The sequence below is a fragment of the Octopus bimaculoides genome, chromosome 12, assembly GCF_001194135.2.
Source record: "Octopus bimaculoides isolate UCB-OBI-ISO-001 chromosome 12, ASM119413v2, whole genome shotgun sequence".
Taxonomy (NCBI): Eukaryota; Metazoa; Mollusca; class Cephalopoda; order Octopoda; family Octopodidae; genus Octopus; species Octopus bimaculoides.
Window position 1 is genome coordinate 7,099,698 of NC_068992.1, and position 13,195 is coordinate 7,112,892.

Sequence of the window (13,195 nt, forward strand, 5' to 3'; positions counted from 1 at the left end):
CTGTGTGTGTGTGTGTATCGCTCTCTCTCTCCACACACACACACATATTCACCAGCACTAATGTCATCATGGAAAGTGAATGTAAGATAATGATGATAATGGAACTCATAAAACCATAAACCATAGCTGCCACTTGCAAGCAAATCTGTAACGTTTGTCATGTTTTTGCAAACTGTTCTAAGTAACTTTGTAGTCAAGAGTAGATATAGACAACCTTTCAGTTATCTCATCTTTAAATCTAACGGAATATCAAGGGTGTAACAGCTGGAGGGAGGGAGAGACAGTGAGAGAGAGAGAGAACTGTGACAGCAGTTGGCTGTGACTCAAAGACACCACCCAGTCAAAGAATCAAACCCACTATCATATGAGCATTAGTCCAACTCTTTAACCACTATGCACGTTTGCATATTAGATACGTGAGTGTGTGTGTGAGTGTGTACAAATAGATGAAAGGGTTGGTTTGTTACTGCCACTATGGAAATTTATTTTTTTCAATAAAATGTGCTAAATCTTCACAGTTTTATGGGATTATTTTTGTTTTTCTTTTAGGTGAGTCATTTCTTTGAGTTTCTCTTGGCTGTACACTTTCTAATTGATGAAAAATCAAGGTAAGTAGTAATCTGTTTATCAGAGAAGAAGAAACTGATTGATATTGATATCAGTTGGCAGTCAAAATGTGTTGTAACAGAAATGTTCTATTGGTCATGGCAAATCATATTTCAAAAAAATACGATTTGGCAAAAATGTTTTAATTGCTTCTAACAATATTGAAACAAAACATCCAAATATATTTCATGAATGAAATTTTAAATTCAATCCTACAAGGTTATCAATATCCTCACCACCAAAATATACATTACATCATGCATATATATATATATATATATGTATATATATATATATATAAAATATTGATAGGGTTAAAATCCAAATTGTGTTCTTTTGATGCACATATGCTTATTCCTGTGGAGGCACAATGGCCCAGTGGTTAGGGCAGCGGACTCGAGGTCATAGGGTCGTGGTTTCGATTCCCAGACCGGGCGTTGTGAGTGTTTATTGAGCGAAAACACCTAAAGCTCCACGAGGCTCCGGCAGGGGATGGTGGTGAACCATGCTGTACTCTTTCATCGCAACTTTCTCTCACTCTTTCTTCTTGTTTCTGTTGTGCCTGTAATTCAAAGGGCCAGCCTTGTCACACTGTGTCACGCTGAATGTTCCCGAGAACTACGTTAAGGGTACACGTGTCTGTGGAGTGCTCAGCCACTTGCACGTTAATTTCACGAGCAGGCTGTTCCGTTGATCGGATCAACTGGAACCCTCGACGTCGTAAGCGACGGAGTGCCAACAAACAAACGCTTATTCCTGTAATCCAAAGTAGATGGTGAATATATGATACCAAAAAGTTTCTCAAATGTCCTGTTTTGATACACACACACATACCAGATCATGTTTCTTTTTTTTATAATGGAAGCTTTTTAAAGCAGCAAAAGCAGGCAAAACCATTACTGTGCTACACAAAATGCTTCTCAGCATTTCTTTTGGTTCTTTAGATTCTGAGCTCAAACGCCAACTAGGTTAGATTTGCCTTTCATCCTTTGAGAGATAATAAAATAAGTACCAGCTATGTACTGAGGTTGATGTAATTATTTTACACTGCACCACCCTCATACCCTACATTCAAGATTGCTCGCCTTGTACCAAAACATGAGATCATTACATTGGAAGCTTTTGTAACATGGCATGGCTGCTTGGTTTAGAAGCTTGTTTCAGGCTTAAGCCCACAGTATGGCATCTTGGGAAAGTGTCTTCTACCATAGCCTCAGGTTGAATTGTAGAAGTTTGTTGGAGGCATCTTTTCCATTCTTGAACAATAGACATAATCACCTGTCTAATTTAGCATCACCACCTGATACATAGGTGACTTTAGCAAATGGCATATAGTCTGCTGCAAAGCATTCAAACCAGTCTCCAGAAACACAGGTAAATTCTAATCTTTGCTGCTACCTGTCTCAGAGTTATTTCAAAAGCACACACAAAAAAAACATTTCATTTCTGACTTCTGGCACAAGTAAACTAGAATGATGAAATTCTTTTCAAAACTAGATATTTCTTAGAAGTTTATATATTTATTTTATTTGAGATAATTGTTTATTAACTTGATTTTTATTCCTCTTTGGAGTGCATTGTCCCTTAATATTACTACTACTTTATGTACTGTGAGAATCTTCCTCCGCTTGTGGTAACTAAGAATATTCAGAACAACTGTACTATAAACACAGTGTCAAAGAACAATAAAATTCCTGATCGTAATTCTTTTTTCTTCGATGGTATTTCTTTCCAGGGAAGAATAATTTCTAAATTTAATGGCATTAAAATTTCTTTGGTGAACAATGAAACACATTACTGTCTTTATTCTTTGTCTTTATACCTAAATGAATAAAAATGATATGAGCCATATTTAGGCTGACATTTTTTGCACTTTGTATAAAGAAAGCACTGAGCTATAAATGGTGTTGTTTGTTGACACTTCTCTGTCAACAAATCATTCACCAGCTCTATGCTTTCAAAGAAGAGTGAGATGAAAATTCTCTACATGACAAACAGATAGTGTTAGTGACAGGAAGAGCATCCAGCTGTAAAAAAAAAACAGTCCTTCATAGTATGTATTCACTTAACCCATGCTAACACGAATAGGAGACGTGCAATAAATGAATGAATGAATTTCATAACTCATGTTGCTGCTTTCAAAGAAGAGTGAAATAAAAATCCTCTACATGACAGTGTTAATGACAGGAAGAGCATCCAGCTGTAAAAGGCAGTGTCTTCATAGTATGTATTCATTTAACCAATGCTGACATGAATAGTAGATGTGCAACAAATGAATTTCATGACTGTGTTGTTGCTATTGTTTTTATTTGGCAAATTTATCACCAGACATTCCAGTCATGATCACCCAGTCTTATTTTGTTTTGACTTTGTTTTTGTATGTGTGTGTGTTATATGGAGGTAGGGCTTTGTATGGCATAGCTGTTGCTACCATTACATTGCCTTATTTCACAGATCACTTACACTATTCTAGTTTACTGCCTTAACAATTTAGTTAAATAAATAGGCAAATGCTATTTTTCCTTCAAAAATCAAAATTTAGTATTTGGGAATTACAACAATAAAGTTTGCCTTTTGCTGCACTGATTTATCACATGTTCAAATTTCACTGAAATACTCAATCCAAGTAAACAAAGGATTACAGATGAAAAGCTTTTCACAATAAAAGAAAAAGACAAAACAAAAAAATAACAAACAGACCCATTTAAAAAAAAAGGATTCCATTGAATATTTCAATAAATAGTTTGTTCTAAAAAAACAGGACTCAGATCCCTAAATATATGGTGTTCAAATATATTTTTCATGTTCATACTTAGAATTTTTTGGCTCCTTTCTATTTCACAAATTCTTTTGTAATATACTGAATGATTTATGTGCATCATGCTAAGCTATGTATTTTGATCTATTTTCTTGAAAGTTTGCAATGGTCTTGTTTTCACATATTCAAGAATATATTTTATATATATATATATATATATATATATATATATATAATCAGTGACATAGATGTGTGTTTTGTAAATGTATATCAAATATGTAATATTGTATGTTTCAAAGTTTTTCATCTGGATGATTTTTATGATTACCAATTCAAATGCTCATTTCTCTTTACAAATTTACATTTTGGATTCCAAAGACACAACACTGAAAAAACAACCAACAAAATAGCCAATTCATAAGTTATAAGGTATTGCATAACATGTGCACACACTTTCATTCATTCTCACACATAATTACATCCATCCATTCATTATGCATACACACACTCATGTACAAACACACATATACACACACAGATTGTTTAAAACTTGGAGAATGATATGAATATGTAATTTATTAATTTAATCTGCTTTTTGCAGATATTTAAAATATACTCTTCCTATTTTTCTAAGTAAATTTAAGTATACAATTATTTATGCAAACAGACAAACACATAACCATGTATGCAAACATGTATGCAAACATGTATCCATATTCGTACGTTTATCACTTTGCATCAGTAATTTTATCAATTGATAATAGCTTCTTTTTTCTTTATAGTTTTTTTAGGGTTTCTTTTTGTCTAATTTAGAATCCTCATTAGCACTTTTTCATTCTCGTTATATATATATATATATATATATATATATATATATATATATATATGATGTTAAAGGATGATGATGATGATATATATTGCTGTATTTCTTGTTCTTCTAACTTTAAGAAGGGGAAGGAGGATTTTGGTAATTCAACAGATTTCATTAAGTGATATGAAGTAACTGAGATATCCAATATCATCATTAGAAATAGCCTCTTTATAGAGGCTATTTCTAATGTACACTGCATTGGCAAACATGCTGAATTTCAAAGATGCATTAGCAAATTGTAATGCATGTTTTTTTCTTTAAGTTTCATTTTTTTTTGTTGTTTTTGTTATCAATTTTTGTTTATTTTGGTGAGGTGTGGAGTATTTTTAGTACTCTCTAAAAATTTGAAATTGCTGATTTGCTTTTCCCCATCATATTTCATGAGGAATCTAAAACAAATGGTAAAGCTTATGCCTTACCGTTATAGAGTTTGTGAGAAAATGTGATATCAACATCATTTGGTAATTTCTTTTTCCAGTTCTTCTGTATGTCATTCAAATCTCCATATTTTTTATTCTTTTACTTGCTTGAGTCATTAGTCTGTGGCCATACTGGAGCACTGCCTTGGGGCATCTGTAGCCAAATAAATCAACCCCAGGACATAATTTTTTTTAAACCTGGTACTTATTTTATTGGTCTCTTTTGCCAAACTGCTAAATTATGGGGATGTGAACACCAACACTGGCTGTCAAGCAGTGGCAGAGGACAAACACAGCCACAGACACACACACTTATATATATGTGATGGGCTTCTTTCAGTTTCCTTCAACCAAATTCACACATATGGCTTTGGTCAACCTGAGGCTATAGTAGAAATCACTTACCTATGGTACCATGTAGTGGGACTGAACCCAGAACCATGTGGTTGGGAAGCAATCTTCTTACCACATAGACTGCTCGTTCATATACTAAGACCAAACTATCATTATTAGTGGTCTTTCCTTTCAAAACCCCTAACATATACAAACAGAGATATTTTTAAATGACCATCATATGAAAGGAAACCAAAACTAATATGTCATGGGCCAACAAAAAAGCCCCTTCATGGTCACTGACTGGACAGAAAATATGCTTATGAAGAAACAATAGATCTAGCTTAAGTCAATGAGAGAGAAAGAGAACTAGTACCTGGTCTCTCAACCTGTTAGAAATGATAGCTAAATCTCTTTCAAATCACACCATAATATCTTTTAAAAAAAGGAATAATTGGATAATATTTTTCTAGGCATGATGGTCATGCTGGAATGTTGTTCATCATAGGTCTACTCTATCAGAGTGGATTCAATATTATAACAGAAAAAGTAGGTCTAATTTATTCGTGTAAAAATTGAAACTTGCTCTATTTACCCCAATCCACTCAATCTACTGCTTAAAGCTGGACTGTTTCCAAATGCACTGCCTAAGCTGCACAGTTGCAGATAAGTTCAAAGGATCAAGCCAAAAGTTCAGAAAATACATAGATATTCAGTATATCAAATATTTCTTCTGAGTTAAATGATTTTTTTTTCCCCTTAAAACAGTTCTGATGCTAGTGTATTTGTTTACTATATGAGCAGGAAACATACCGATATCTAAAATATGAGGATAGATTACATTTCTTTTACAATAACTTACTATTCAATATCCTGTCTGACAAGAAATCACTCATATTGTGATGGAATCAGAAGGGAAGAGCATATCAAGGATTATTTTCGAAAATTCTTTTGTGATGTACACAAATATATTCATATAGATTGTTGTTTGAAGTGCACAATTTTTGTCGGAATATCTTCAAACTTATATGTATCATTAAATTCTGTTTTTCTCCAGTAAGCATACTCAAAAGCAATTATTCATGTACCGTTGATATATTTGAACAACATTTTATCACTATTTTTACACTTTCTATCACCCTCGTTTCACTGATATCTCTCTACCGCCATGACTATCTACCACCATCAGCAACACCCCTTCATGTCAGTTCGACTGATTTCTCAGTTCCCGATTTGTTCAATAATTTTCTTTTTATTCTATTTTGATTAGCATCGTATCTCACTTTGACTTCTCTGCCCCTAGAATAATAAATTCTGACTTTTTGCTCTGCATATTTGATTTCCTTGGTGAAATTTATAGCCTTGTACTCCAGCCTGAGCTGATCCATAGGAAACTTTTCCAATTACCAACTTTGCAATTTTCACTAGAGTTTTAGTAATTTTCTCTTGTTGTTGTTGTTTAGCCCAGGTCAGCCCCCATCAATAACACCTATGATAAAAGATGTTCCAAACTTGACAGTCCCATTTTTCTATATAGAAGATGGCATTGTTTAATACACCCTTACTTTCATCTAAGAGTGTGGTTTGAAGGAGATTTGGCTACTGTTTCTAACAGTTTAAATGACCACATTATTAGTTGATAGTTTGAGTTGGCTGACAACACTCCCTTGCAAAATCTTCTTCATATTTCACCATCTCAAATCAAATATTTGCCTTTACTGTATGAAACCTTACTTAATTGGAGTTAAAGAAAAGCTTTGAAAATAATAATAATAATAATAATAATAATAATAATAATAATAATAATAATACCGAAATTATTGTGTATAGTGCACTACAACTAAGCCACGTGCCTCCACATTTGTTTTCCATAAGTGAAGTGATAAGAATAAAATATATTATCTTTATGAATTTATTCAATTAAAATTTTCTTTTATTTCAACCTATAGAGCCTTGGTATTTGTGCATGGCTGCTATTTCAATCTGCTCGACTCTCTTCAGTAGAGAATAACCAAGGACATCAGTCTACAAACTATATTTCATTACATAAAATTATTTACTTTCGTTTAGAGGAAAGATAAGGGGAAATGTGTAACAAAGTCGTTTCACAAGAAGGACGTGGGAAGTCGTTCTTGTTCGTATCATTAGATGTGTGAGAAAAGAGAGAGTGAGGGGGTGAGGAGTGAGTTTAATTTGAAATTTACATACATATTGAAATATTGTTCAGAATAATCCCTATTAAGTTTCTTTCCAATGAAAATAATTAATGCAGTTATTTTTGAAATTACATATGCAGTTATATTGTAGGCCATCTGCAGTTGTGCTGTTATAAGATATTTAATTCCAGCCATTTCCAGTGGTGTGTTTAAATATGTGTTTTCATATATATCTACCTATCTATTCAGATTTCTATCTATCTATCTATCTTGTGTGTGTGTGTCTGTCTGTGCGTGTGTGTGTGCACACATGCATATTTGTGCGTACTTAGTCACTTAAATATATTCAGAAATAATATCAATCAAAATGTAATGAGAGAGAAAAAGTCACAAAATTGATGAGTTATTAAGTTGGAAAACTCACTCTACTTCAACAATAATTTGAAATATATATTTTCTGCATGGTAACTTGAAAATAAATTTAGTTATTATGATATTTATAATTTATGGCTTGAAGGGCAGTGGATCGGCAGAACTGTCAGTTTGCAGTATTTTTTTTTTTATGTGTGTCTTTACACTCTGAGTTCAAATCACACCAAGAGCAATATTGACTTTTATTCTTACAGAACTGATAAAGTAAAGTGCCAGTCAAGTATTGAGGATTCATGTAATAGTTTAAAAAACATTGCAAAACATTTGACTCAATGCAATATGAATATAAAAGCACCTGTACGGTGCCATGTAAAAGCACTCAATACACTCTGTAAAGTGTTTGGTGTTAGGAAGGGCATCCAACCATAGAAACCCTGCCAAATCAGACTGATGATGATGATACATGAAGCTTCCAGTTTGTGAAAATATTGGTCATGATTATTTCCTGTGTTTGGGTCTGGTTTTGCTGCTTCAGATTCTCACTGAAGATGTTTGAAGTCTAAACCAATTTGTCATGAAGAATTTGTTGCTGCAGATATAATCAATTTGCTTATCCTTTTTTTTTCTTATCTTAGTCAACAAAGACACATAGTTGGCCTTCTTGTGTGATGAAACGGTAGTAAGCAACATTAATGACTGCCTTTTGATAATGTTCCCTGCTGCTGCTGCTGCTGCTATATAGTCTCCTACTGCCTGCTTTTTTAGGGATGTTTTTTTTTTATTTTTCATAATTAACTCTGTGTAATCTTCTGTTGTTTTTACAATTTGTTTGTATAATGTCTGTTTCATCCATTGTCCTTGTAACAATAAAATGAATCATTGTTCTTATTCATTTTCATTTTCATTTCATTTCACATCTGTTTTTTTTTCTCATGGCAAAACTTTTAGCATGCTGGGAAAAATGTTTAGTAGTATTTCATCCATCTTTATGTTCTAAGTTCAAATACTGCCATGGTCAACTTTACCTCACATCCTTACAGGCTTGATAAAATTAGTACCAGTTGAGCACTGGGGTTGGTCTAATTGACTTAACCCCCCCCCCCACACACACACACGAAATTGCTGGCCCTGTGCCAAAATTTCAAACCATTATTATTATTATTATTATTATTATTATTATTCTTATTATTATTATGGCAGCAAGCCAGCTGAGTGGCTAGCATGCCAGGCTGAATGTTTGGTGGCATTTCATCCATGTTTATGTTCTGAGTTCAAATTCTGCTGAGGTCAACTTTGTCTTTCATCTTTATTGACCCCTGAAAAAATGAAATGCAAAGCCCTATGGTTTCTGTCACTTTCTGGGTATCTCTCTGTTTACTCTGTACAAGATAACTTTTCAACACCCATTATCACAGTACCAACAGTGTCTTCCATGTTTAGTTATCCTCTGCCATCTTCCCTCCTTGCAGATAGAGTTGGTCAATAATACACTTGGGATAACATGCATTCACAAAGCTTTGATTAACCTAAAGCCAAAGTACAGAGCAGGGGATAGAAACTACAATGACATTGTTATGAAATAAACTTCTTAACCAAATAACAATACTTTGGAAAAGGAATGAATATTTCAACAATCGGTACCCACTGCACAACCTATGAATCTAAAGATTTGTACCTTGTCAAAATAAATCAATATTATGCTTTTCCTAATATATATTAGCCAAAAGGAGTGGTATTCTTAGTTAATATGAAATAATCTAAAACAGAACATGCTATCCAAAAATAGATGTTTCCATGAGTTTTAGTTGCTTTTAATTTGCATTTTTGTTGATATTTTTTAAATAAATCAAGTTTGAAAAATGCTCTTTCTAAAAATAGTTACTCAATAATTCAAATATACTGACTTATAAAAAATTTAGTGAGATTCACTAATAATAGAATTTTGTTATCAAGAAGCAACCTGCAATTTTGGAAAGATAAGGATAATAAATTTTGTATGTTTTTATGTTAATATGTAATTTAAAACTTGGGTAAATCTTACTAATGTTGATGTGATGATATTTAATATTAAACTAATCCACATGTAACGCATTTAAATTAAACATGGTGTCTATAATATATAGCTTCTGCTCACCTGCCCAGAAAAATTTCAGAAATGTGCATTACATCATATATATATATATATATATATATATATATATATGTTTTGGAAAGTCATTGTATATATATATATATATATATATATATATATATATATATATATATGTATACACACAATGACTTTCCAAAACATAAATCAATAAAACTTTGTTACAGAAATCTAAATTGGAAACAAAAATTCATTTTGTTTTTATTTCAAATCCTCTTATCTTTTGCATCAAGAGCCACAGGCCACAGAGATAAAAATATAATACTTTTACTGCAAGTGAAGATTTTTGAAGAGGTCACTCTTCTAAAAGACCTCTTACAAAATGGTACAAATTTTTATTCTTAAAAACTATAATATGTTATAAAACTAAATATTAATCTAGATTGTTCTAATCCTACATTTTCAGTAGAAATGAGGATAAATTATAACTGAAGTAATCTTTATCATATTTGAAATATTTTTTAATGTAAAGTGTTTGGAGAGCAGTTGAGGATTTTTGGCTTTAAAACACATAAAATAAAGAGCAGAAGGTAGAATGTTTCAATGTTGACAAGACTTTTCAAATCAAAGCACTTTGAAGTCTAGTAGACTTAAAATAATTGACAAGTTTTATGACTTAAGACCTATCAATAGAATGTGTCTTTAATGAGTAAAGAGATTATCTTGGAACAAAATGGTGACAGTTTTCATATTTGTATTCAAACGTCTCAGCTTGAATATAAATCAATAAAGAGGAAAGTGAATGTGAACTTCATTACTCATGTCTTTGATTGTTTCATGTCACACTTAGTAATCAAATCAATGAATTCATTAGTGCTACTAAGGCATCACTATAGCCATAAAAACAAGGAATTACACAGAGTTCAATATATATATATGGTCTTTTAAGGTGCCATAGAGCCTGATATGATATAAATTGAAAGAAAAATGTATTTCTGAATTTGTACCATACGGGCATTTGTACATATTCTAAAAGATTAGAATATCTTGGAAGTCATCTGTTATAGTCTTCTCATATGTCTTGGAACTACTAAATACATCCAAGAACTGCTGTTTTAAAGACTATGATTTTTGGCTTATTTTTCCCAGATATTTCTCAATTTTTCTATCAGTTTTTATTTATTTGCTCTGCCAAAGAAGGAGGTTATGTTTTCATTGCCGTTGGTTTGTCCGTCTGTGTGCAAAATAACTCAAAAAGTCGTGAACAGTATTTGATAAAACAGGAAAAGTTGGTAATGACACAAGGAACAGATGATGAAATTTTCGTAGTGATCCGGGAATTTTTATGGAATCTTGAAGGATTTTTCATTTGTTATATTTACTTTACATGAAGAATTACAGTGTTATGTTCTTTGATTATCTCCCTTGAAAAGACATCGTTTCCATGCAACCTATGGTGGCGTTGCTGTTTAGAGACAGTGTTGATGATGACGATGGTCGAAATAAGTATGGGAGGAGGATGAAATAGTATCGATGGTTATAATGGTGAGAGGAGCGGTGTGATGTGTGATGCTGAGGTGATGGTGGTAATAGTGGTGTTGATGATAGTGTTAGGTGTGTGGTGGTGGTATTGCAGTGGTTATACTGGTTGTAGTGGTGAAAGTGACTGTCAAGGTAACCGTCAGGATAACATTGATGGCGGTGTATGTGGTTGAAGTGGAAGCAATAACAATGCTGCTGATGATGCTGGCGGTTGTGAACTGCTTCAGATGATTCCAGTTTTTAAAGGGTTTTTTTTTTTTTTTTCTTAAAATCATATGGGTGTGTTATTTTTTTTTACCCCCGCCAAGGAGGTTATGTTTTTGCCGGCGTTGGTTTGGGAAATTGGACAATTTTCAGCACGCCTGTATATGGGTGGAAAGGAGCTGCTTGGCGGAGGTCTGCGCTCTCTGAGGGCTTCTCTAGTTTATAGATCTATTTATTTATTGTGTCTTTTGCTATCATTGTCTTTAGACAGTTTTGTTTGTTAGAGTAATGTCTAGGTTTCTGATTCCTTAATTAAATTGCAATTGGATCCACTTTGGCACTTCTCATTGGTCATGCAATGCTAACATACTGGATTTACTTTTTACTGCTTAATATGAAGTTCTTTAAAAACTCTTTTGTACATTTGTGCATCCAGAAATTTGTTCATTCAGAATGATGAAATATAATATTAGGCCACATGATAAAGTGGACACTGCTTAGTTAAAAGCACCAAGAGGCTAGATGAAGGTTTTAAAACCAGGTGATAGATTAGAGTTTATCTTGCCAAAAGAGAGTAAAATCACTTCCAGCTTCAATCAGGATTCCTTCATTTGTTTGAATTTAGACTACAGAATTGGATCTATAAGCAGAAAATTTGGCAACAAGTTATTTCATTCTCTCTAACCTTACACTGTTGTTCATTCATAGCAAAGTTTATGTATTTCAGACTCTAATGATGTTAAGATTTTGGTTTCTTTTCCATCAACAATTTTGATCAGCTGCCAATTATGTGTGCTGCGTATTTGTTCTTGGACTTGTAATGTTTAGAGTACATTTCTTAATCCATTCTTTACTGTTAAGGTAAGCATTATGTTGTAAAAATTCTTATTCCAAAAACATTGACTTACAACATACACAAATATACATGTATATATATGTGTGTGTGTGTGTGATTCTTTTATTTTTTACTTGTTTCTGTCAGTAGACTGCAGCCATGCTAAGGGACTGTCTTCAAGAATTTTTAGCCAAATGTATTGATGCCAGTACTTTTTTACTTTAAGCCTGATAATTATTTTATTGATCTCTTTTGCCAAACTGCTAAGTTATGAGGACATAAACACATCAGCACCAGTTGTCAAACAGTGATGGGGACAAACACAGACACAAAGACACACATATGAATATATGTGTGTGTGTGTATATATATATATATATACACACACAGAAATCACAATACACAGATACTGTTTTGGGCTGAGTGGGGGTGCTAGATTCCCTTGTTTGAAAATGTAAGGACACAGATCGTGTCATATAGCAAGCTTGAGATGATGTCTCCTGGGGCTAAATTACAGCAACATTAGTCCTAAACCAGGACTGCCAAGTTATGTTGGCAAACAATCTTTACTACAACATCAGAACAGTTTGGAAGTTTTAAACCTAAAAGGTAAATAGAATGTGTGATCATATTTTGAACAGTCTTAAATATCTAAAACCCCTTGTCATATTGCTATCAGCAAACAATATTATTTAAAATACACACACAAATACATATATATACATACATGCATATATATATATATATATATATATATATATATATATACACACACACAAATACATGCACACATTAGTAACTGTACAACATATAACTAATAGCTTTCCTAGATTTGATTTTATAAAATGTTTATAGCTATTTAACTATTTTCTGGCAATGATGAAAATAGAATCACTGGGGATTTTTTTAACTATTTAATATTATCAAATATTGATTTCTTTTAAAATCTTATCTAATATCGATATCTTACATAAAATTCAAATATCTAATGTAAAGGAAATATTCCAATA

The 13,195-nt window shown here is 32.6% G+C and overlaps 1 protein-coding gene across 1 annotated transcript in view; it reads left to right on the forward strand.

Moving 5' to 3' along the window:
- The first annotated feature begins 557 nt into the window (after positions 1-557).
- LOC106868246 (uncharacterized) overlaps positions 558-13,195 on the forward strand; it is a 351,265-nt gene continuing 338,627 nt past the window's right edge. The window contains exon 1 of the mRNA XM_052972069.1: positions 558-608. Coding sequence (XP_052828029.1) covers positions 596-608 — 13 coding nt within the window. The 5' untranslated portion in view covers positions 558-595. The remainder of the gene's footprint in view (positions 609-13,195) is intronic.